At 38.3% G+C, this 26,794-nt stretch overlaps 1 protein-coding gene across 13 annotated transcripts in view; it reads right to left on the minus strand.

The window, feature by feature from the left end:
* Positions 1-3,999: 3,999 nt before the first annotated feature.
* The window catches only part of MYO3B (myosin IIIB), a 201,511-nt gene continuing 178,716 nt past the window's right edge, over positions 4,000-26,794 (minus strand). For 12 of the 13 annotated variants that reach the window (XM_032693339.1, XM_032693336.1, XM_032693340.1 and 9 more), the window contains 3 exons: positions 9,510-9,616; positions 9,089-9,135; positions 7,124-7,813 (listed from right to left, as the gene is read on the minus strand). In XM_032693339.1, coding sequence (XP_032549230.1) covers positions 7,678-7,813; positions 9,089-9,135; positions 9,510-9,616 — 290 coding nt within the window. In that variant the 3' untranslated portion in view covers positions 7,124-7,677. Of the gene's footprint in view, positions 5,257-7,123; positions 7,814-9,088; positions 9,136-9,509; positions 9,617-26,794 lie in introns of those variants that run through there. The other variant, XM_032693338.1, reaches the window with a different exon arrangement.

Below are 26,794 nucleotides of genomic sequence, written 5' to 3' on the forward strand. Positions count from 1 at the left end.
TAAGTTCATTGACTGCTGTACTCACCTTGGCAGATTGTGTAAACCTGATCTTATCCAAGAGGTATTTTTTGGTTTTGTTTTAAGAGGTCACTCTGCCTGTTTCTTTTTCAAAAAGTAAGACAGTTTCTCATTCTACAGTTCATTTAAAATTTCTCATTATGTGCCTCCTTGCAAGAGCTGAAATTAAAATGGCAGATAAAGATAACAACCTAATAGGCATTTTTTTAATGCACTGGTCCACTTGGGCATAAGCAGCTCTTTTCTTCCTCTTCTGTTGAAATGTATAATGAGGACAGTATCATCAATTAGATTTTTCACTTTAACTTTTCATAATGTTTCCAGACTTCTCTATTTGGCAAAGACAATTGGGACAGATTTCTTTATTTTTTCCTCTGGCCTAAAACTCAAAACCCCCCACTTCCCAAACTGTTACCACCGAAGAGTTTATTAAATGGCTGAAAAAGACAGCTGGTCCCACCATCTGCTAAAAATTTTCAGGGGCCAAATGAAACAGGTTACACCTTTAGCCATGCCAAGTCTTCCAATACCCCTCCCTCTCACAGCCTGTGGAGGCTAATCTGAATTTCACGCTCTGATTTTGCTATTGCTAATGTCTGAGCTTCTTATGTGTGCTTCTTGTAGTTGCTTATATTAGTTCTCTAGCAGTATCAAAAGCTTCCCTCTCCTTTCAAGCTAGCTCATTTGCAATCAACGGAATCCTGGGTCTGTAGTCTCCTTTACAATAAGATACTGTACCTTGAAGGAAACCCACAGAGAAACCAATATCTGACTTTTTTGAGCAACAGAGAAAACCAGGAGTACATTTCTGTTGTTTTGCAGCCACTTTTCTATAAATGCTAATGGAAGTAATTCAGATGTGCCAACAAAGACAGAATCTGCAACACACTGCAGGTGTGAGGGGGCTGAAACAAAAGGGATGCTAACCCTAATGGTATTTCTTGTCATTAACAATTCTTTGATGTTCATACTGGAGGCTCTCTTTTATCTTGTAGTTTTTCAGCCATCTTTGTTAACATGCAGTGCAACTAAATCTTTTTTTCCCTAACCTTTAAAGACATCTGCAAAATGTTTATGCTAAGTTAGTTTCCATAGCATCTATCTGCAACACACATTGAAGTAAAATGAGATAAAGCTTGCAAGGTTATTATTAAAACATCAGTAAGTTCCTATCATTAAGTGAAAGGAGCAGATCAATAAAAAGAAGCTCTTAATGTTACTTTAATAAGGATGAGTTTCTTGTAGCAGGACTGAGGATTAACTTCAGTGTAAAAGGAGCACTGTTTATAATAAAGTAGTTATGTTGATAAGAACCAGTTTATTTTACTTGTACTCATTAAAAACTATCTGTAAGTTCCAATAATAAAAAGTAATATATTTAAGGACATTCTAATTTTCCAGAAGGGATTTCTCTACCACTAAGCGGGCAGTGGCATTCAGTCAAGGAGCTGTAGGTGGAGATTCTCCATATCCATCTGTCTTTCCATGACTTACAGATGGAAAAACGCTGTGTCTTTTAAAATGTTCAACTCAGTAGGATGACAGTAAAATGAAATGAACAATCAAAGCACACAAGATGCCAATCTGAGCTACTGCACAGCACTACTAGCAAACCCAGCGTTTTGCTCTCATCCCATCAGTCATGTCCTGTTAGATCACATCCCATTTTATCACAGTCTGTTGCATTATTGTTGCAGCATGCTGGAATGTTAAATGAGCAACGTAATCAATCGATACCAATTTCCAATTGGAATTCAGCTGTAAATCTGCACTGAGTTGAAAATGCTGCAAATTGTAGTACAAGTTGGCAAAAGATACAGTTTTATGAAGCCTCATGCTTTGTTTTTCTTTCAAAACTTCATTTCTATCAGGTTAATTTAATGAAGTAAATTGTATGTGCCTGCATTAAGTATAGCACTTATCTTTGAATGTGGATGTAAGCTTCCACCAAACTAATCCTACAGAACAAAACCATAAAGAACAGTGTTACATTCATACTTTTTCTTCTTTTACAACTTACTTTCATCCTGTATAAGGCATAAAGGCAAACTAGGAACAGTGTAGTTAATATACTTCTTGTCCCAGGTCTCAGCTGTACGGATTGATGGACCAAGCTGCTGCTTTTGTTTCATCTCCAGCACTGAGTAGTCTTAGAAATGTGTAGGGGAACTGGGGATCTTAGATTATTGACAATTATATGAAATAAACGGATTTTTTTTTTTTTTTACAATAGCACTGAGGAGTGCTCATTCCTGGGGTAATATAAATGACAAAACTAAAAGTTTCTGGTTTTGCCATCTCAGTAAGAGCCATTTTGTCATAGAAGCCTTTACATAATCTCTCCAGTTGCATAACTGTGTTAATTTGCTGCTTATAACAGGGAGCAGCAGCAAGAACAAAACCCACTGAATAAACCATGTCACACAATTTTGTGGAAGTACCTCCTCTCCGTTCCTTTCCCTTTGCCCCAGTGTAGCCTCTCCATATCATCATTTCCCAGCTATACAACAGTGCTATACTCCAGCACTCAGCTTTCCGAAGATCACTTCCACCAGAACCTCAAGACCCTGCTACCCCTGTCCTGGCCTCAACCATCTCCACCACTGCATTAGACAGCATGGGGTCCCAGTTCTGCTATTCCAGTTTCAGATAGGTCTTCAGCAGAGACCTGCCATGATCAGTAGCTCAACAATTTTTGGAGACAGCTGTGACAGGCCAACCTGCCTGCCTGCCTGCCTCCCAGCTCCAAACTCCAGCCCAATGGGTGACATCCAGTCTTTGTTGTGGTGATATTACTTTCACTTAGAGATCAAGATGAGACTTTTCATTGGTAATGGGTCAAAAATGGGGACCTGGATTTTTGCAGAAAAAGCACACGTGTTGATCTACCTACTTGCCATTCCCATTTGCCAACTATCTTATAAATACTAGTTACATTATTGAAAAAATAATAATACCTTTCTGCAATTTAATTAAAAAAATAAGCCTGCCAAACAAAAGTAAGGAATTTATCTATTAGTGGCCTGATCAATAATATGTTATCTGGTTTCTGGAAACATTACTCCTAGATGTGTTTTTCACTTATCTGCTCCTATGTCCTTTAGCATCACAGCATGAGTACCAAAATAAACAGTTCCCTGATAACACAATGTATATCTTTACTGTTCTGACACTGGATTTATACATGTAATAAAATAATATCCAATAATTCTTGACAAATCCATTAAGATGAGTTAGGCACCAGCCTGTGTATTTAAAGACACAAGGCTCTATTATTATGAATTGTCAACATCCTCCCTTATCAGTTCCACTGCCCAGCACGAAGGAGACACAAAGCCTCTCACTGAGTTCTGTAATCTTTAGCTCTGACTCAGAGGACTGCTCCTAGCCTTTGGCTTTCACAGCATCCTGTGCTACTTTTGTCAGTCTGGGAGTAGTGTTGTTGTCAAGCAGAAACATTTTCTGTTAAATAAGCATTCTGCTACAACTCCTCCTAGGGTAAGTAGTGTTAAAGACAAGGCACGTTATTGAAACATATTTCCAGTGTTAATAACAGAACTGACATTACTTCTCATATTTTATTGTCAGAGTTAAAAGCAGGATGGATAAGTTTAGTACATGCAATGTTTTGTGCACATATTGGTACTAAAACTACTTACCCTTTTCTCATAGGATGATACTTTTGTGCCATATGGCTTCATTTTCAATTGTATGTACTATATATATATGGTTAACCTGAAGACATTTAAAAATGCCAGAGCTTGGCTTGTCTCTCAAAATTCTCCTGTTTTGAGACAATCAAAAATGGAGTATGGTATGGTAGTATGGTAGACTTCAGTTATTTATCTCATGCTAACTATTTTACAATTAAAAAAGCAATATCCCTATACAATTACAATTCTTAGAACAGGAGGCGATAAACATTCAATTGTAACATTACTTCTTTTTTTAAAAATTGAAATTTTTGAACTGAGACTTAAACCCTATTTCACACCAATTTTTATTTGTAAAATAGATAGTAGTACCACATAGTTTTTAGCTTTACATTATTTACAGCCATATTTTATCAGCTTCTAAGGAACAAGAAGTCCTTGGGTAGCCTGATAGGGGCCACTTAAAAGACCTTCAGTGCACAAAAGCCCTTTCCACAAATCTTACAGTGTATGGGTGAGGGAGGTCACAGTGGGGGCAAATTTAAGATGGCTGCAATTTACTCCTATTCTAAGGTTCCTTTATGTTACTAAAGTGATGTAAATGTTTAAGTCAGAAGCACGTTTAAAATTACCAAATGAAAGGGGCTAATCTCCAAAAGCTCCCTGCCCGATTTTTTTTGGCACAGAGAGAAGTTTTTAAGCTGCCATAACTGAAAGGCAGAAATTGTCCTCAGTAAGAACCAGTTTCTAGTGCCATTAAGCTCTACAGAAGAAATCTACTAAAATCCCTTGTTGAGCTTCACCCTTTTCTCTCCCATCTGCTGAAAACTGTTTAAATTATTACACACTGCCTAAGAAATTTTATTCTTCCTAACAGGATTTAAACTCTTTATTTTTATAAAATATTAACAACAGGATATGTTATGAACTATTAAGCAAAATACATTAATATTTCAGGATAATATACATGAAAGGAAATAAATCAGAACAATGCTTCAATGGTATCAAAACCAAATGAGAACATCTAAGCAATTTACATTGATATGCTTCCACTGACCAGGATGTCACACTGACATGCCTCCTGTACTCCTTTTCACACACAAATCAACCCAAACACACACATCTATGAATGTGGTTAACAGAAATTCAACTCTTTGGCCAGTCTTACTGTGACTCCACGGCTCTACAGCAAGGCTTTTAACAATCCAAAGGCATATAAGCGCTCTAAAATCAGAATGAGAGAAGACAACCTCACAGAGCTTATCTGGTGAGTGTAAAGTGAATTATCAAAAGCAAATGAGGAAAGGGGGATAAGCTAGGAAAGAATAAAATGCACAGACTGACTGTGTGCATAGTGTTTAGCCAAGAAGTAACAAGAATGAAAACACACTACTCAACAGCAGGTTTTAGATAGTAACTTCAGGTATAAAAGTATTAGTGACATTAAACTAATTTGAAAAAATTATAGCAGATGTAGATAGTGGAATACAAAATATTGTATTTTACCCTTTCCATGCAAGTAAAGACTGCTTAAAATCTCTTTGAAGTCCATTTCTGATGGCTGAGATTGTTACAAGCTTAACATCTGGAAGAAGAAAAATGAGGAAACCTAAAGGATGTACTTAGAGAGTGTTTGTATTTTGTCTGTGCTTTACTATTTAATGTTGTGAAGCTGTTCTTGTGAACTCGGGGCCTCATTCAGGAAAGCACTTAAATCACATGTCAAAATTTCATTGATTTCAGTGCGACTTAAGGCTTTGGCTTAAGTACTTCCCTGAATTATATATTATTTTCACTCTCCCTAACTTCTTTATGAAATTAATACAACTACTCAGAGTAATGTATTACTTAGTGTAAGGTTGGTTTTTAGACATGTGACATAGTACCTAGCTGGACACCTCACTACCATTTAACTAAAACAATTGATAAACTATGCATAATAGTGATGTGTATTGCAGTAACAATAAAACTTAATTTTCCTATATAGTTTTTCAAAAAGAACAGAGGTAACCAGAAATCATCAACATTGCTAGAATTCTGTGTGATCTGTGCCAAGGTAAGAGTAGAGTAAGTCATTTCACTATTTCAAAATAATGTGATTTTCCATCCAGATATGTTACAAATTAATGAAGAACTTATACATTTCATAGGAAAAGAAAAGTTACATAATTTTTGGTGAGGTATCATAATAAATAATCATTCTTGTTAAATTTTGACAAAATGTAAAGAAATTGATCCGTACACATATTAAACATGCATTCATATTAGTTGCCATTTCTATTTGTGCTGCATTTTTTAATCCCATTAATTCATCTGCAGTTATTCACCAATTCTCTGTTGTTTAAGGAGTCCCTAAATTTCAAAGGCTCTTAAGTGCCTTTAAAGTACATCTACCCAGAGGTACATCAGAGAATGAGGAGTGAACTAAAAGACTTCAATCTCTGGCAGGATTTTAACTTTCAGCTCCAACTTTCTGTCATATTTTGGGTGAAGAATGAGTGAAGAATTTTTCTTCCTGGAATCCTTTGCTCATCCTCATCTGCCCCTGCCTGACTTAATTTCTGTGTTTCTTCGGAAAAACGAAGCTTTTATGGAACTATCTATTTAATTACCTTTCCTTCTTTTGAACCCTATTCTGGCTTAGGGATGACCTGATTCTACTTTGGGTTTCATTTCTCATGCCATCTTTCCTCGTGCTGTGGTCAAAAAGACAATGCCAGTGAACCCTTATGGTAAGAAATTACATTGCTTAAGGAACAGGTCTGAACTGCACCTCCAATAGGAAGAAGGTCTGTTAGCATAGATCAGGCTAAATCTATTGGAGGGGAGATAAAAACAAGGATCATAACTAGGTCTGTATAATATATGGTCAGATTTAATCAGTATGGTTTTTCAAAAAAATGAATCATTTTGAGCAAACGTGTAAAGCAGTAAACGTGAATGTTTTATTTCAAAAAGTTTTGACAAGAGCTTTTCTGGAAAAGAAGCAAAGAATTGTCACAGGTCAACACTGTGTCTCTGAAACAGAAATAGTCAGCTTCTGCCATGGAAACAGAAATAGTTGGCTTCTGTCACAGAAATGGCAACCGGAAAAGAATCTCAGTGTTCTATACAAAGTTACAACTGTTTCATTAAAGATTTGCAAAGAAAGTGAAAAGCAAGTAGGAAAATTTGCAGGTGACTTTGTTTCCCTCCGCGACATATAAGAGGTCTGTGAAAATCAGTTATCACCGGAGCCCAGAGATACAGGTTAAGAAATAAGTATTTGCATGGATAACAAGAATAATTCATACTGATGATTTCTGTCACAAGGACTATATGAAGCAGTGTGTGAAACATTAGTTTTAAAACTGTTTTACTTCTTATATTTGAAATAATTCTCCAAGTTAAACATATATAAACTAATACTTTATAAGAAAACTATTTGCAAGGTAAACTGAGACACACTTATATTTTAGATGATTTTACTCTGTACGTTTTTGCAGTGTTAGATGCCATATACAGCACAGAAAGTTGTAAAGTATAATGTTTAATACCAGTCTAATGAAATACAAAACATTTTCACTATGACTCCAGATTAAAATTTTTAGTACAGAGTTCTTTTAATCCAGTTCAGTTCCTTGATCTTACTTTTCACACAGCTTTACCAGCAGTTGTGCCAGCACAACAGAAGGGATGACACAGGGAGGGAACACCAGCCAGGGGAGGGGGAAGCAGGAAAGAAGGGGTCAGAGTTGTATAAACTAACCTTGCGGCTAAAGAAACGTGTCCATTATCAACATCAACACATACAGGTAGTGCTGCTCCCCTTTACTGGAATTGTTTATAGAAATACAGCTAAATGAAACACTTTACAGCTGCAAACTCAGGTTTAAACTAGTGAACTAAAGTTACTGGCAGAAATGTTATTTTTAATATATTATATAAACACACATGCACAAACTTAATTGGAAGAGATTATCAGCAGAATACCCTTACCAGTATTAGTCAACAGAGTAAGTGAGGTTCAGCTTTGAGCAAAAGACACACGTCTCGAAGAAGGAGGAGATGGGGAACTAAGAAAACTGTCATCTTCAGGAGTAGATTCAAGAGCTGACAATGATTCGTAATACTCATCCTCTCCATCCAGCACTTTGATTTGGCTTGAAAGGAAACAAACAATATTTATAAAGTTAAAATTTAGTTCTGTCAGTATCTTCAGAAACAGAAACTTCTCTGCGGATGTAAAAATGAAGAGTGCTAGTATAAGAAAGGAAAAAAAAAGATGGGGTCATTTGATGAGAAAGATACAGTTTTTATACATACTTTAACTACTATTACTTTTTTATTATTATACTCTGAATGGTCCTGAGGATCAGTGAAATGCAATACAGTAATTCAGTTTGTGTGTACAGCATGAGAGAACAAATATTTATATGCAGTGGGCATTTACTTTGAGCAATGTGGCTTTTTTGTCTGTGTATGTTCCACAAGTAGAGTATGATTTTTGTATCATATTTCAGATGATGGTTTGCTGTGAATACAAGCCAAAGACTACACCATCAATTTTTGGGGAAAGCCCTGTTGACAGCAAGGGGCTTTCATTTTCCTGTGATGCATGATGAGCACTGGAGTCCCACGTTAGTATTTTTATTCCCATAATACAAACTTTTATAAACTAAGAGGAGGGAGATAAAATAAACCAAATCTTGTGCAGTTATGCAAAATTTTGGGTTTTAACCTTGACTCAAAGACCTCCTATTCATAACGTTATATTCAGAAGATTAATAAAAACCAGAGGACATAATACAGAAGGTTCTTGTATATGTTTGTAGTAAAATGCATTTGCAAGAAGACCAAGCATCCATCCTCTGTGGTCTATGTAATCAGGCAAGGAAATATTCTGGCAATTCTATAGGAGCCAGCCTGGCTTTTTCTACCTATACCAGGTGATAACTGCTCATGTAACAATGAGAACTGACTCAGTTCAACAAAGAAGGAGTAACTCCCTTCTGGGCTGAGTTTTTCGAATGTGCTCCCCTAGGAGGGCAGAGGCCCATCTGACTGTGCTGCTGCAAAACTGGCAGGGCTCCTGGCCAAGTTCTAGGTCACAGAACTTCAGTTCAACACCCTTCATCTGGCATCCTTCACTAGTGCTAAATGCACTTAAAAATATGAAGAAGCTACTTTTTTGGTAGTAATAGTACTTAGAGAGAGCTGGGGAGCATAGTTTTGTAAGAATCAGTTCTAGTGTCTGCAGACAGCAGTTACATGCAAGTTTTACATTTGCTTCTGCAGAAAATGTCCAATGTCAATGCACAGAAATATGTTAACTGTTTATTTTTAGAAACCTCTCTAGAAAGTTTTGCATATTCTGTAATATCACAAAGGACTTCTTCTGTTTACAGTTGCTTAGAACTAAGAAGATAGATATTTACCCAAGTTTTCTTGGCTTCCTCTTGCTCCCTTGATATTCTAGAGTTCCCTGTGGAGAGGGCCAAGAACACACAGTCAAAGCAAAGCAGCAAGTCGTTAATTTTTAATTCAAAGTGATTTTGTGTTGAATGCAAGCAGATGCTGATAATATCAGAAGTCACAGCATAATTTTTTTGATCAAAGGGCTCAAGTGAGCCTGATGAAGCATGCATCTTGCTCGTCTTTGATAAACCACATCAATTATTCACCGTGAAGGCAGACATCCTGACATGAAAGCAACAGATAAAGAGCATAAGCACATGTTCAAGACGAGAGCAGAAGAACGTGGGGGTGGGGCTGGAGGGGCTGAAACAGGTATTAATAACAGAATTATTAACTGGAAACAAAGCCAGTAAAACAGCTTTATTGCCACTTTGAACTCACATTTAACTGGTTATAGTACATGTTGTCCTCAGGGCTATTCAGCATTTTGGGCTGCTGACATCGTCGACGAGGTGTTCTCAGCTTCTGTTCAAGACAGTTTTCTGAACCTACAGTAAGATAACACAATTTAGTTTTAAGCTGTGCCAGGTGCTGTGAACGTCTTAGCGCATTTTAGTCTATAAACAGTCTTTTCTTCTGTCCTATTTGGTCCTGGATTTATTAGCAAGCTCTATCCAAAGTAAACAGAAACTCAGGGATCTTTGTTTTCTCTTTTGAAACTTAGTTCAAACACAAGTTTTTAAGCAGAACTTCATTTTTACTTTTTAACATTTTTTATTCTTTCATATATCTATATCCCATGGCTCCTTATTCCTTTCACACTTTATCTTAGTATCTTCTGTTATCTAAGCAGGAAATGAGGTATATTGTGCCTAGCTAGGGATATATCATTCAGGAGCAACAAAATCGTTTTTCTACAGTAGACAGTAATAAAGCCTTTGGACTGATGAGACTTCGCCCATTATCATCATTTTTATTATATAAAAAGGCTTCCTTCTTGACATGGCTCTCTATTTAATCAGAGTAACAGAATTGGTTTGGAATTATGCTTTCTTAATATAATTTGTGATGTGCTGTAAAGTAACAGTTGCTTAAAGTCATCTGGAAAGCAGAGTTTAAAGATGAAGGAAACATTTCAGAAGGGTTTCCGAAAAGAACTAACAGCCTTTCTTTTTTTTTTTTTTTTTTTGGGGTATTAAGGAAAAAGAACATTATGGTGTGCTGTACTCTATTTTACCAGGCATTTTCTGTGGCACATCCTCTAGATTACCAGCATAACTATTTTCAGGATAACTAAGTTACTAAAAGATACTGTAGGGGGTAAGAAAAGGTCATTCAAATAATTCTTCCGATGCCTTTGACTTTTCTGATATTTCTCTGTTAAAAATTATTTTAGTGACAGCATGAATAAAAACAGGTTTTGGTGGCACTGAAGGAAAAATATACATCTTATCACATATGCATTCCACACTGCACAGGGAACTTGTTCCAATACAAAAGACCAGCACAAAGATCAAGTAGCACATTGGTTCCTTTAAGCACTTCAAAGCTGAAGTTAATATGGCCTGTGCAGATGTGGGACTCCAATCTCACAAATCCATTGTAAGATCTGGCCTCAAGGAGCAGGTAACATTACAAAGGAGGTTTATTATGCACCCAGGTTTGCAGTTGGTATCTGCAATCTGAATGAGGAATGATGGCTGAACTTTGGCCTTTTGAGCCAAAAGACTGACTGTCCTGGGAGATTTTTCTCTCTTTCACTGTCTTTCTTCCTCTAAACAGTAAAATTTGAAAGACACTAGTTTCCTCCCAGTGTGTGACTGCAATGTCTGTGTGGGAGAGGAGCACTTGTTCCATTCTATCACAACACCTGGGAGGGATGGGTGGGTTAAATGGTCACCAGGACACTGATTGCAGAGCTGGGTCTAAAATTCAAAACAATTCTGTAGAGAAAGGTTATATTTATCCAGTAATACAAAATAACTTTAAAATAATACACTCACACTGCTTGCTAATTTACTATCCAATGCTTCAATACTTTATACTTTCAAGTTCAGTAAACCTTTATGTTTTTCCTAAAAAGATTGTGATGGCTGAGCCTGAAACTTTGCTATTTACTTGTATTGTGAAAAACCAGACAAGGCAGAAGCTGTACCAGAAACTACTTCTGGGGAAATTGGGTGCCCAAATAATATCTGTGTCTTTAGAAAGTTTTTTCACTATGATTTAGATAGGATGCAATTTTGTTCTCTCTGAAGTCTCCGCAAGTTTTGCCAATGACCTTCCATAACTACATTCTAGTCTCTCTCTGCTCTGAAAGTTACTCAAATTGATCTTAGAGCTTTCTGTCTCAGGACAGCAGAGTCCACAATTTTTGCAAGCTATGTTTTCAGTCACAAGGCCATTTGAGTTCCTTCTTATAGCAATATAGTTCTTGAATATCTCTCCATGAATAACTTTTCTATTCTAGCAAGAGACTGGTATGAACTCAGGTCCTAACAGTTTTGCATAATTTCACACACCTCTCTGCAGCTTTCCAGAAGCAAAACCACAGCACATAAATATTTAGAAATTTTCTAACAGTAGAATAATATGATGGGGTGTTCTTTTTTCTTTCCCCTAGGTGCCCTTGTAGCCTTCACATTCTTTTTTCAAAACACCCATATGTATAGGTTGTTTTTTTAAAAATGTCTTTTATTCATTAGGATTCTGAGACACTGACATTTTGCTCTACCTTTTAATCTGCATACTTAATTATTTCTGTGTATGCTATGGGTGGTCTGCAGCTTGTGTTCTCCAAAGGAAATACCCTTTCAGTGGGCCCATTTGTCTTAGTAGCATATAGTACAACAGTACAAAATCTGGTAACATTTATCATAAACTACCATATCTGGACAAAATGGTATTAACATGTGCTCCGCACTCAGCAATTGAATAGGCATTTTAAATGCTGTTCTAAAACATTTTGCTTTGATGACAAACTTAAAGCCACCGAGAAAAAAGTCACTCGTCATTTTAATAGCAACAGCAGCAGCACCAGTATAATTAACAAGGTATTGTCTATGCTGCATGAAAATTGTGCCAAGTGCCTCTGGTATGTCCAGGCTCCTTAGTTTGCTACAAATTTAGTGACCAGATGAGAGAGTGAGCACGTGTACTTTCTTCAGGTCATCTAAAGGATCACCACTTTTTAAGACAGAGATCTGCCCCCCTTTTGTCTAAAAGAAAACCTTTCCTTGTAACTCTAAGCGCAGAAACTCCTTAGGTTACAATTTCTTAGCTGACAAACCCCTTATGGCAATGCAGAAATAACATAGAGTAGGCAAAATGCTTTCTGCCAAGTGCACTGTGTCAGTTAATCTAAGTGTAGGGTAGCTGAGGTTCCAGGTATCCTCTTCTTTTCCTCTCTCGAACCCAGAGAGGCTGATACACATGGATGAGCAGGTTCATGTGGATGGTTCCCTAAAGCTACCACAAAACTGATATTGCTAATGGCTAATGGGTTAATCCGCTGGAGCAGAAAGTATTTATAAGCAAACAAACTGATGGTGTTTCTGTTTACTCCTCTATTACCACACTTGGTTATCTTTTTTAAATCTCTGATACATAAGAGCCCAAGCCAACAGATCAGGACCTTGCAGTGCTCAGAGAGAATAAAAAGATGTGTATTTTCAACTAAATGCAAAGTCAAACATTCGAGATACATTTTTATGAACTGGGAATTGCATACTTGGAAAGCAGTGTCTCCAGGAGAGATTTGGGAATTATGGATATTCAGTTGAATATGAAATAGACTGGGTGCAAAGAAGAGAGGACTACTCAACAGAAACAAGAAAACAGTTTCATCATTGTGTGTAGAATTATTTTGAAGTGGGTGCAGTAAAGTGCAAGAAAAATCTGAAATGGGGAAAATCTGCTATACAGTGAGAAATATAAGAAGACTGTTCCTTTTCATTTTTTTTTCAAAAGAAGGTTAAGAGGCGATTTGAAGCGAGTTTAAACCCCTGCATAGAAGGTTGAAGGTTTTTCATCTTCATAAACAAAAGTGTAAGCTATCTAATCGTAAGAAATGGAAGAAAATTTTAGACCAGAAATACAGCACATACTGAAAGCAATCAATTAGGTGAAAAAGTATTTAGCAGTATGATGGAGGCTCAGGTTGAGATTAGAAGCTTTTAGAAAAGGCATTTTTTTTACTTAAGCTAAAGTTAAAAACTATCAAAGATGCGACACTGATTACTTCTAGCTTAATAGGAATTAACTTTTCTAGTGTGATTTTTATCACAAGTTTAATGCAGACTTTGTACTGATCTTTTGAATTCTGGGATATAGTTTCTGAATTTCCATGTTATTTTTCTTCTTTGCTTTCTTATGGCTGAAATGGAAATATTTTTCATCAATTAGCCATCACATCCATCATACTGACACTTTTAATGACACCTCTTGGCTTGGAGATGATTAGCACATTTCTTATGCCTTATCTTATTTAGAAGATTTTTCTGTTTAAAAATCCATCCTTTCCATAAGCTGCAAAGGACTCTTTCAGAAATGTACAAACTGCCAAACAGTAAGATTTAACAACAGACTTCAAAGTGCTCTTTAGCACTGACACAAAGACTTTTGCATCTAGGATTTTGGCCCTGACCAATACTCAAAACGGTAGCTGCAAAAATGTATTTTTCTAATGACTTCCCATGGGGCAGATGACTTCACTTGATATGCAGTGAAGATCTCATCTTAGATGTCCTGACTGTCCTGCTTATCTTGATATTGAAAACTTGGGGACCAGGCATTGGGCACACTCGTCAGAGGAACCAAGAATCATCAGATTTTGCTCACTGAAATGAACCTAGGGTCCTCATAAGCTGTTCATGATTAAACCACTGCTTCAAAAACCCTTTGACACTGATAACCTTGCCAAACACTGCTAATTTTTCCTATGTGGAGAATTTTGCAGAGAAAATTGTGATGAGACAGCTACAACTGCATTTGGAACTTGTAAAATCCACTGATGCGAGTCAGATTGTTTAAGGTTGGTGCAGCACACCTGGGGCTCTAAAATCTGGATGACATCTTACTTTTTTGCAAGGAATGCACAGAAGGGTTCTTTGCCAATGTGTCAGTGCCCCAAAGAGTCTGCGTTGCCAATTCCCTCGCTGAAGGGATTTCATCCACCACAACACATAATAAAGGGCGGAGCTGAGTACTCTCATTTTCCTTCTGAAGCCATTTACACAAAGCAGGTTTGGAAGGGGTTAGTCTTGTCCCTTTTTCTCTTGTAGGTGAACACAAACCTAGTATCACAGGAAGGGTAGTCCTTTTCTGATTACTCAAACAAGGAGATTTAGACTACGAGAAGGGGCAGTCTGTTAAAGGAAAGGTAATGGGGCCATTTAGGGGACCATATATAATATTAACAGATGAGCAAATAAAGTAGATAAATCAGTATGACCAAGAAAAACAGTAAGCATGTAGTGATTTCCAATCTATAATATCAGATGAAACATGAAAGTGCAACCCTTAATTATAAGCAAATATTAGCACAGACTCATGGGACCTCATCATAACATCTCAAGGTCTACATTCATGAAAATTTAAGCAATGTTTAAAATCATGTTAATTTGTTCTTTGTTTGTTTCTTTTCCTGCCAGTCTAATTTATTCCAAAAGACTTTGGTTCTCAAGCCTGGATATATTGATCATGCCCATGTAAAGCATTGTTATAGCCTGGGGAGAAGACTTTTGTGGAAAAACTTGTCTTTGTTCTCCTTTGATAATTTATATGTATTTTGATGTTTTCAAGTTTCCAGTTTTGAATCATTTTTCAAGGCAGCAAGTTAACTTCATTTTTCCTCTTGAAGTCTTAGGCAAACGCAGAAATGACCTCACAGACAACGATAATATACATCCTCCTGGACTGGATACCAGTGGATAATTATATGCAGCATGTTGATTTCAAGGAACAGCTACATTTTCTTGTGTGCCATGCAAGTGTGTTTAAGCAGAGGACTCAAAGGGCTAATGATTCTGGTCCCACTCATATCAGTGTTAAATGGGAGTGACTGAACATCACTTATGCAGTAAAAATTGCTGTAAACTACCTAGACTTCGTGATTTTAATTATTTCAGCTTTATTTTAAAAAGGAGTGATTTACAAAGGGCATACAGTGTGGCTATGAGTGTTCACACCAAAAGTATTTTTCTTCCTTTTCCATTTCCATGATTCTCTACCATTTGCACAAATTTGTATCACACCCGAGGTGCAAAACAGGACTAAAATGCAAAATGGGAGTAAAACAAAAAATGTGCCTGAGAAGCAGAGTGAATACTCAGGCATTTAGTCCCCACTGAGCTCCTGCTGCGCCTGCCTGCCATACCCAATCCAGTTAGCACAGAACTATCTTGCACATCCCTGTACACTGACTGCAGTCAGTGTGGCATGAGCACACTTTAGAAGATACCAGGCCCACATCACAGCATATTTGTACCCTGCCTGTTAAATGCTACCAACTATAAATGCATCAGAAACAAGGACAGGATAACAAGTCTAACAGGCTTCATGGAATACCTACTGTAGAATAATCTGTAGCTTCATTTGGAAATAATAAAGTTATCCTGTTTATGCTACATAATTATATTATGGTAGTTCTGAAAAAATGCTGGAGGTTGATAGAAAATAAACACATTGCCTCTGTAAAATTTTAATCTCAGCACAGGCAAAAGCAGACCAAGAGACAACAACACAGGGTAGGAGAGAATAAAGAGCAAGACTACTTGGTGACTTGAGTAATGAGGTATGTCTCCATTATCTTCTTTTCCCTTCTGAGGTTAGTAAGAGGGAAAAGAGAAAACTACAGGAAACAGAAATGGACAGAAAAAAAGACAAAAAAATAAACTATTAAGTAAAGTCCTGAGAAACTAAGGAAAAGAAGAAAAGGGAATAAGCAACCATTAACGGTGAAACAGTAGAACCTAAATTCTGGCATCAAAGGATTAAATTAATCTAGTAATATCAGGAGCCTGAAGGCATATTGACATATTTAACACTATTAACATATTTAACACTATTAACAGTTGTAATTCTGTCCAGAATATTTCATGCCTACCTACCAGTAGCTTCAGACCTCTGCAAATGTTCAATAAGACCATCCATTATGTTGATATAATGAGATCTAGTATGACGGGAACCGTTCTTGTCACCAAACTCCCTTCGTCCCTTCCTCTACATAAGAGTGTCCAGGACTATTTATAGGGGCTGCTAGTGACAAGCAAGCATGGAAAGAACAATAAATCAGATATGCTTTGAGGAGTTACAAGGCCTCAGCCACTGCTAACTCTCACAAAATGTCTTACTGAAGCTTCATGTAAGTGTTGCTAATGGAAAGGATGCTCACTACTTTTAAAATACATATATTAATGCTTAGAAAGAATGATTAATCCTTAGCAAATCCTGCAACTCCAGCATACTTAAAGTTCTTACCTGGATTTGGTAGGTAAGAATAGTATCATAGGTTTAATTATTTTCAGTGTCAAGTGCTTTGTAGTCTAAGTCTGTAGCTCCATACGTAGTTAACAGATTCACAGAAAACACAGAATCTGGAGGGGTAAAAAGTCCTATAGGAAGATTTAATGTAACAGAAAGCCAAGTTTCATGATCACCTCGGATCCCCCACACAACTGTGGTGAACTAGAATTCTGTTTATTCAGATGGAGTGTGCTCATAGTGCCAAGAGCCATAGACTGCTGGGGAAATTAGTGTAGCCTCTTTGATGTCATGTGCATCCCAGAATCTGCTAAAACTGTGAGCACAGCCTTTTGTTTATAACCCTAAACAGAACCATTCAAATACACACACTGAAAGAACTTGTAACAGAAGCAAAGCATTTTCTTCCACCCGGTGATTCATTATGTACAGCTTCATTTTGGATACTGCAGTTATATGCAAAGCCATATGCTTTAGATTACAAAGCACACTAAGCAAAGAATAAGTTTTTCAAGATGGTACGTAAAGGCTGGTTTTGCATCTGTTTGTTGCCAATGACCCAGATGATACTGTAATTAGAACAACAAATATTTTATGTGAAATCAATCATTTAGCTGTCTCTGAACCCTGAGACAATGGCTTTTAGATACACTTTGCTGGGAAACAAGATCCATAAATAGTTAGAATCTTGGCTTTTGCTGTTTTTTTCCCTTCCAACACAATTTGGATCCTTCAGTATTTGTCAGTTCTTTCAGTGATTTGACTGCAGAGGGAAAAGGCAGAGATTAAACAAAGCATACCAAAGAACGAAACTGTCGGTGATTAACACGGGTAAGATTCAAACCTGTCAGCAAACAGCACGCTTCTACAAGTACAGTCCTGAAGACGTGTCTTCCTATATGCTGAATGCACACAAGCCCTCATATGCCCTGCACATAATAACATATTACAGTGGGCTCTAGAGGTGTGGCAACTAGTCAACTAACTACTCAAAGTCCAAGAGTTTTACGTAGCTACAACCTTAACATCAGGGAAAAAAACTTCATCCAAGCCATCTGAATAACAGAAACTACTTCTGGACAATGCAGGAAACTTAAAAGATCATTATTTTTCTTTCCTTCCTTAAATTTGACCCAAGGTGGTTGTAGAAGTTGCTTTTTTGTTAATTCATAGAATCGTAGAATGGCTTGGATGGAAGGAACCTTGAAGATCATACAGTTCCAAATCTCCTAATGCAGACAGGGACACCTTCCACTAGACCAGGTTGCTCAGAGCCCCATTCAACCTGGCCTCGAACACTTACAGGGATGGTGCAGCCACAACTTCTCTGAGGAACGTGTTCCAGTGTCTCACCACTCTTAAAGAATTTCTTCCTAATATCTAATCTAAATCCACTCTTGGTTTGAAGCCATTCACCCTTGTCCTGACATTACGTGCTCTTGTAAAAAGTTTCTCTCCATCTTTCTTGTAAGCCCCCTTTTTAGGTACTGGAAAGCTGCAATTAGGTCACAATGAAGCCTTCTCTTTGCCCTGCTGAACAAACTGAATTCTCTTAGCCTTTCCTCATAGGAGAGGTGCTCCATCCCTGTAATCAACTTGGTGGCCCTCCTCTGAACTCTCTCCAACAGGTCCATGTCCTTCCTGTGCTGGGAAACCCTAAGGTGGATACAGCACACCAGGTGGGGGTCTCATGAGAGCAGAGCAGAGGGGCAGACTCACCCCCCTCAACTTGCTAGTCATGCTGCCCTTTGTGCAGCCCACGATACAACCGGCTTGTGATCTTTTCAGGAGACAGTTATTGATGAAAACCAGGGCATTCTAAGTATGCTGGAATTACTACATATCACAGCATATTTTCTGTTTCTAGAGGGCCTCCCTAATCCAATAGCCACCAGGTGATAAGAAATATCTATCTCACATTATTATATGAGATAAGTGATGTATCTCTCGCTGTTTGAGCAATGCTGTATGATCAATACGAGTGAATGAAGAATTTCACAGGAGAAAAACCTATCAAGAGCAATCAAATACAAAGAGATCACTTCCAGATTGAGATATCCCTGAGCCACAAACTATGTTAGGCTGGAGAGTGTTCTGGGCAAGTATCTCTGCTTGCCCTACTTCTGTACTATACCCTAGGCTTTTCCTCCTGGTTACTGTGAGAAAGAGAAAATTAGGATAAACAGATTTGGATGGGACTGGAAATGCTCTTTCTTATGGTTTTCTTTTTCTTTTTTTTTTTTTTTTTGGTAAGGTTGCTAACATTCAAACGACCAGAAAAGAGATCAATTAAAATAAATTCAAGCAGAACAAATCCCCAAGAAGCACCTGAACCTGAGGTTGAGGTAACTTCTCATAAGGTACATGTCAGAGTCTTCACTGTAAAGATCATTTCAAGGTCAGCTTTAAGTGTTTATGGCAGGAGGATTGTATTACACGTGCCTTTCTGTTAGCAGTGCATCAAATCAGGTTGAGCTTATGGAAGGCAGAAATTGAAATTCCATGCAAAGATGAACACAAAGGAAAACCAAACATTCTTCAGTTTTCTACACATGCCCCATTTTCCCTTCTCCACGAGTATTTGTCTGAGGCGTCCTAAAGTAGAAACACTGGCACACCTACACAGGCATTGTGCAGCAAAAGGCTTGCCATCATACAAGCTTGTCTTATCAGCACTATGCCATGTTTGGGACTCAGCCTGCTGATGCAGTTTATTTATTTAGTGAAGTTAAAGCAAATAGGATTAAAAAGTATCTCAAGTGAAATTTTGTCCTTCTCTGTCTTCCAAAGTAAAACCACATATCACGTTGGAGGTATGAGAAATTTTCAAAATTTCTCAGAAACAAAAGATATCAAAAAATTCTCACAAACATTGCATCAACAGTGGAGCCACTCGTGATTCTTCTCCACAATAAGATGACAGCTATGCCTTTAAAGAAGAATTAGGATGATGATTTAGTCAATATGATTGAATAAATAGCTTTGGCAACTTTAAAATACAAATCCAAAATAACATGACAGTATCATCAATTTTAGAGATAGTCTCCAAAACACATTTGGAGCTACTAATGCACAAGTTTTTAAACTGCAGATTGTGGATCTCAAGAGCTGCATATCATGTGCTAATATGCCTCAGAAAACTCACTGGACAATTGGCACTGGTTCATCTTGTGGATTCTAGCTAACAAAAGCAAAGCATAAGAGGAAAAAGATGAAACAAACATAAAAAGTAAACACCGAGATTAACTTTTAAAAGTAGCCAAAACATTCAGTGCATTAAAGAAGAGTAACAAATCACAAATACCTTTCTAATGCTGCTTCTCTACAGAGCCAACTATTGAAATTGCCAAAAATGCATCGTACAGTTACGGGGAGTTAGTCTGTATAATCAAAAGTAGGGCAGGAGGCAATCTGTAAGTTCACACTCAGTTAAGATGTGGTTCATAATGGTCTGCCTTTCAGAGTTGCTTTTGTAGCATATAGCCTGGATGCATTTAAAGGTAATCCCTCACCTTCTTCCAAACTGTAATAATAGCATTTTTATCCCACACCCTCAGAGATTAAGCCACTTGATTGACTTTGAATTCTGGACACACAGGAAATTTGTATTAATTTAGCATAATGATGAGGCGCAATAAAGGCTCTGTGGAACCACAACAGCGTGGTCTCTAAGGTTTTGTTCGTTACAGAAACACAATTTGCATATCTAAAGGCTTGAAACCATGGGTCCATATTGATACAACTAGTATTTCAAATTTGAGTGTAGCAGATTCAGCATATATTTCAAAGAATAAATGGTAGAAGCCCAAGATAAAACTCTCAGAAGATTTCTTTATTAAGAAAGAAGGTCTTTTTCTGAATTCAAGGTAGTTGGCAGCAGTAGGTTTTAAAGGAAGTAATAAAGAAAGCTTGAGTGAAGCATGCAAAAATGCCAATAGTTAGATATCTGCTTCCCAGTGTTGCTACAGTGATTTGGTTAACATTTGCAAATGTTGGAAGGAAAGGAGGTATCTTGGCTAGATAAAGGAAACTAATTCTGCTGATTTGTGTTCTCCAGCAACCCATTTCTTTAAGGGGTTGTTAGGTGCCACTGGGACCCCTAATAATAGACCCTCAATTTATGATGGTTCACAAGTGATCTACAGATCAAACTCAGGCCAGTAAATTCTGAGGCAATATTTCGAAAGACAAATATGAAGAAGCATAATCAAACTATTAATTCAGTGACAGATTTCAAAAAATAAGTAGGGCTAGAAAAAACCTTCAGGCTTTAAAGATGTGAAAGAGCATCTACGCTGGGTTTTTTTCTTCCTCCAAATCCAAATCACAACCATTTATTGGTAGCTTACACTATGAATCTAGAAGCAGAATTCTAGACTCATATAAAAATAAGGGGTCACAATTTCCAAAGGTGCAGTTCATTACAGTAGTACCAAACTGTACTCAGAAAGTAAAGGAAAAAAAAAAAGAAAAGTGAGGGAGGTCTGCAAAGAATTCCAACCCTAAGATCTCAATACTAATAAAGCAATTTTAAGCTATGTATTTCATGATACCTAGCAACACCACCTGCAGTAAGAGTTAGGGGAGTGCAAAGCATATAGAGTATGCAGAATTTCCATCCAGTACTTCCTAAATGCTTTTAAAGAAAATTTTAAAGAAAAATTTGGTGAAGACTTCAGCTCATCAGGGCAGAGGAAGATATACACACATGCACACATATACAAATAAAGTAAGTTGACTTTCTGGTATTATAGTGACTTGCTTATGTGACAATATATTGTTTTTTTCTAAAGTCACCTTTTTTGACAGGGCACAGCTTGCATTAGTATATCAGCTCACTGTATTATATTCCCCTCTGAATACAGTCTTTGTACTTGATTGTCACTTATTTAAAATGGTAAATGCTACAGAATTAGTTAGATTCCTTATTTCTCTCATAAATACATGACTAATTCAAGTGATTTGATGGCATTTTATTCCTCAGAACTTGATGAACCCTTCTTTACCAAAATGAGCAGTGATTTCAGGGTTCAAACTGAGGCACTGGAAGGGCTGATTTTTAAACCATTATTTCCAGAAGATCACCCCTTCTGGAAAATCAGGCCCCTTCATCGTGTTTTACTGCAGGTACAGGGAATTTCTTGTCAATCCAGAAAATACAGAACAAGTGATTTCAGAAATTTTTTTTGTGGAATTGATTTGGACACATTTTCCTCCTCCTAACTACTACAGATATTCGATTTTTTTTCAGCCTCTTTCTTACAAGTCTGTACTAGATTCTTGGCTGGTAATTGAATAGTGTATCCCTATAGAATAGCTTTTGATATAACAATGTCAAAATTGGCTTGTGTCCTGATTCTGTACTTCGGTCTGTGGGTATTGCAGAGTATGCAAAGTTTGTAAATTAACCCTTTATTAACTACTGTGCACAAATTCCTTGGGTGAATGACCTACAAAGGACCACAAAGAGTTACAACATGACCAAACTAGCGCATGTGTACCTATTGCCACAGAATGCCACTTCCGATTTGCTTCTTTCAGATAGCCAAGAAGTATGGCCATATTAACATAACTCTCTCTTCCATAACATATCCTACTTCTCAGTAGGACTAATTAGCTTAGGCACGGCACTGCACTCATCCAGCTATACTGCCTCCGGGGTCTGATTCACATCTAGCTTGAGCAGCTTTGCAAAGCACTGGCATGCGTTGAGTTGCTATATCATAAATTTATACTACAGCTTATTCTGGACTAACTTCCCCATGGAGACAAAACCTAAAAATCAGTTTTATCACTGTGAAAAGATTCATCAAAATCTCCTATTCAAGTAATGCCATAATAATGACAATATCCTGCTCCCAGCAGAAAGGCTCATGTTTGTGAAAACACAAACACGGGTGCACACCTTCACTACTAGAATTAGTTCCTCTGAAGCCAGCCCCAACACTAAGCATATGATACAAGGGAAAAACTGGAAAGTATCAGAAGATTACACCGATATTAATACAGTTCAGAGAAATATGATTAAAATGAAAATGTATAATAGCACATATAATAGAATGTTAACTCCTTGGGGGTCCATCAGTGCTGGTCACTTTTCAAACTTCACCTCCTAAGGGCACAGGAGCAGCAATTCCCAAATGCTGAAAATCAAGCAGGTCAGGTAGAAGGCTGGCTTGGCTGAGCAGGGATCTTCTCTTGGAAATAAGGCATAAAAAGGAAGGTGTATGCCCAGTGGAAGCAAGGTCAAGTGACATGGGAAGGATACAGAGATGCTGCTTGCCACTGTAGGGAGAAAACTCATGCAGCCAAAGCTCAGCTGGAGTGGCAGCTGCCAGAAATGTGGGGGACAATAATAAGAGTTTTTTCAAATATATTAATGGCAATAGGCAGTGTAGAAATATCATTGGCCCATTACAGGATGAGGATGGTCACCTCCCAAACAGGGACAGAGACAAGGCAGAGGTGTTTAATGTTTTCTTTGCCTCTGTCTTCAACATGGATGATGGACCATGGTGGTCTCAGTGCCCTGAGCTGGAGGACCATGATTCAGAGAATGATCAACTCCAGTTGACTCTGAAATTGTGCAGGATCTGCTGCTCCAGCTGAATCCCTACAAATCTATGGAGTTTTGATGGAACTCCATAGTTCCATCAATTTGATGGAATTCATCCCAGAATCCTCAAAGAGCTGCTGATGCAAAACCTCTCTCAATGATTTTTGAGTGGCCTTGGGAACCCGGAGAGGTCCCAGCTGATTGGAAGCTGGTGAATGTCATCTCGATTTTCAAAAAGGGCAAGGAGGAGAACCCAGGAAACCACAGGCCTGTCAGTCTCACCTCAGTGCCTGGTAAAGTTATGGATAAGATTATTCTGTCAAGTATTGAAAAGCACCTGAAGGACAACACAGTCATTGATCACAGCCAGCATGGCTTGTTGAACTTGTTTTCCTTTCATGATGAGGTAACCCACCTAGCTGATCCAGGGAAGCCAGTTGATGTCATCACTTTGGATTTCAGTAGGGCTTTCAATACTGTCTCTCACAGTGTCCTTCTGGACAAACTGTCCAGCACACAGGTGGATAAACACATCATGTGGTGGGTCAGCAACTGGCTCATGGGTCAAGCACGAAAGGTAATAGTGAATGAGGTAACATCAGAGCTGTCACTACTGGGGTGCCACAGGGGTGCCATCTTGGGCCCTGTGCTCTTCAACATCTTCATAAATGACTTGGAGAAAGGACTGGAAGGAATACTAAGCAAGTCTGCAGATGACACAAGACTGGGAGGAGCTGTTGACTCCCTCAAAGGCCCTGCAGAGAGACCTAGACAAATGAGAGGGCTGGGCAATCATCAGCCATATGAAGTTCATCAAGGGAAAGTGCTGGATTCTGTACCTGGGACGGGGCAACTCCAGACATACGGACAGACTGGGGAATGAGATGCTGGAAAGCAGTGCCATGGAAAGGGGCCTGGGGGTCCTGGTTGATGGCAAGTTGAATATGAGTCAGCAGTGCCCTGGCAGCCAGGAGGGCCAACCGTGTCCTGCTTTGCCATCAGGCCCAGCATTGCCAGCCAGTTGAGGGAAGGGATTCTCCTGCTCTGCTCTGCACTGGAGAGGCCTCACCTTGAATATTGCATGCAGTTTTGGGTACCACAACACAGGAAAGATATTAAGCTCTTAGAGAGCATCCAAAGGACAGCCATGAAGATGGTGAAGGGTCTTGAGGGGAAGCTGTATAAGAAGTGGCTGAGGTCACTTGGTTTGTTCAGCCTGGAGAAGAGGAAACTGAGGAGAGAATCATTGCACTTATAACTTCCTTGTGGGAGGAAGAGGAGGGGCAGACACTGATCTCTTCTCTGTGGGGACCAGTGACAGGACCTGAGGGAATTGCCTGAAGTTGTGTCAAGGGAGGTTTAGGTTGGGTATCAGGAAAAGGATTTTCACCCTGGCGGCTGGGCACTGGAACAGCCTCCCCAGGGAAGTGGTCACAGCACCAAGCCTGACAGAGTTCAAGAAGCGTTTGGATAATGGTCTCAGGTATATGGTTTGATTCTTGGGGATGGTCCTGTGCAGAGCTAAGGGTTGAACTAGATGATCCTTGTGAGTCCCTTCCACTTTCCATGATTTATGCCCTTTTATTAGTGTCAATCAATAACACGTATTTGTCCAAAACAAATTACTGTTCTTTCATCATTAATCTGGCATAATTTTGTTCACAACATTATTTACACAGAACCATAAATCCTTATTTTTATTTGTAAAATACACAGGAGAGGTTAACTACATTTATCAAACTTTTTTGCAATCTGCATGTCTCTGCTATTAGGACTTAATCTGGAAAGTTAGTGCAGAGATACAAAACATATTAGGTAGCTGTTTTGGCATATGAAGTCTTAGCTTCATGTGGTTCATGTATTTATTTTTCAGAGAAAGAGGGCTCTAGTTACTTGGTTTCAAAATTAAGCATTACAGGGCAGGATGTGGGCAGGCTGGCTACACAGCTGCTGCGTGGCCTGTGATGAGAAGGTGCCTGTACCATCTGACAGTGCCAGCAAAGGGCTTATGTCTTAATTACACTTGTCCTTCCTTCTTTTTCCCCCATGGCTACAGACAACCAGGACTAGGATAACAGTTTGAACATACACAGGATGTGCAACATCAGCCTTGTGAGGGATTAATTTCCCAGTTATCGCTGCTGAAGTGTTAAATACAGATGTCTAATGATGACATTCTAAACATCATCATTACTTATTTCACTAGAGCTCAACACACATAGAGGAAGACATAGTAAATCATACTATGAAGAGCTACATGATGTATTGCTTCTCTTACACAAGAAACAGCAATAGTTTGAGCCACTATTCCAGAAAGATCTGAGTGCCCAAACACTAGCTTTGAACTTGGGTCCACCAAAAGGAGGCTGAGCCCATCAAAAGTTCATCCTTGCAATGAAACACCATGGTGGGAGAGGGTCCAATGGGACCAAGGAGCTGAGGGAGTTGGTTATCTTTTCTAGTTTTATCTGTGGATTATGCAAATAGTCAGAAGTAAATGTTTCATGTCCTGTCATGTGTCACACCACTGAAGAGAAGGCAAAGCTTGTCCTTCATGTAGAACCAAAAGGACAAAACCAATAACTCTGCCTGCAACCATGTTTTTCTTATCCTTTTAAAGAATTCATGGCAAACCTGTGAATAAAAAGTGCTCTGCTGCTGTCAAGTGCAACTACAATGGCACCCAGACATGTTTCTAACATCTAGTAAAAGCAGAACTATAGCTATTTAACTCATTGTCCATCAGAAAAACATGCTTATTGTTCATACTCAGTGGGAGAAAAAAAATTCAATGACATCACAAGAAGTGCCTATGTTTTGGGTTCTGTTTTTTCTCTTTGATGGTATCAAAAATTCTGTTCTAGATTACTGGCATTTGAAGATGAGGAACACACAAAGTCAATAAAGCGATCTCACTAGACTTACCAATGTGCCTAAGGGGTTGTATCTTTAAAAATAGCCTAGCATTTTGTTGTATAAGCTCCAAATGGTGTTTAATGGGTGAAAATGCTTCAAGATTTCTGAAAAGTGTTCCTACTGCTTGGCCATTAGCATGCTGCAGTAGGATAATTTAATCTGCTTTCAGTTCTAGGTACTCAAGATCACAGCCCTCCTTCTAAAGGGTAGGAATTTCCACCTGTGTGGAAGAGAAGCATCCCAGTGGAAACAATGAAGCACAGCCACTGATGGGCCCTCTTCAGGAAGTGCCATGACCAGACAACTGTAACTGCACCTGAGTTAGAAGTTAGTCAGGCCTCTTTCTTATCAACTTACTTCTTCACTAATATTGCAATTTTAGGGCAACAGAAACTTTTTTTTTGTGAATTCAGGTCATATTAACTAACAGTTTCAGCTGAAATAACATGAAAAAACTTCAGAGATGTTGAAAGAATTCATTCTGGCATCTCAAAAAACAAAACATTTTGATTTTGTCACAAGGGGACTCCTTTCCCAAAACAGAGGAGGTAATGCTGCCACCCCTGATATCCAAAAACTCAGTGATTAGGCCATGTTCTTAGGTTGTGAAAGATGTAGCTTCAAGCACCTCCTTCAAGTGATTTGGTACAGGGACTTCAACCCAAACATCACACTTCTCAGGAGAGTAGCCTAACTGCTGGGTAAGAAAATATTCTTAGGTAGGTTTCTCTCAGCCTCATTTGTTAAAAGTGTTCCACTTTACATAAAGTAG

Source organism: Chiroxiphia lanceolata, chromosome 7 (assembly GCF_009829145.1).
Source record: "Chiroxiphia lanceolata isolate bChiLan1 chromosome 7, bChiLan1.pri, whole genome shotgun sequence".
Lineage (NCBI taxonomy): Eukaryota > Metazoa > Chordata > Aves > Passeriformes > Pipridae > Chiroxiphia > Chiroxiphia lanceolata.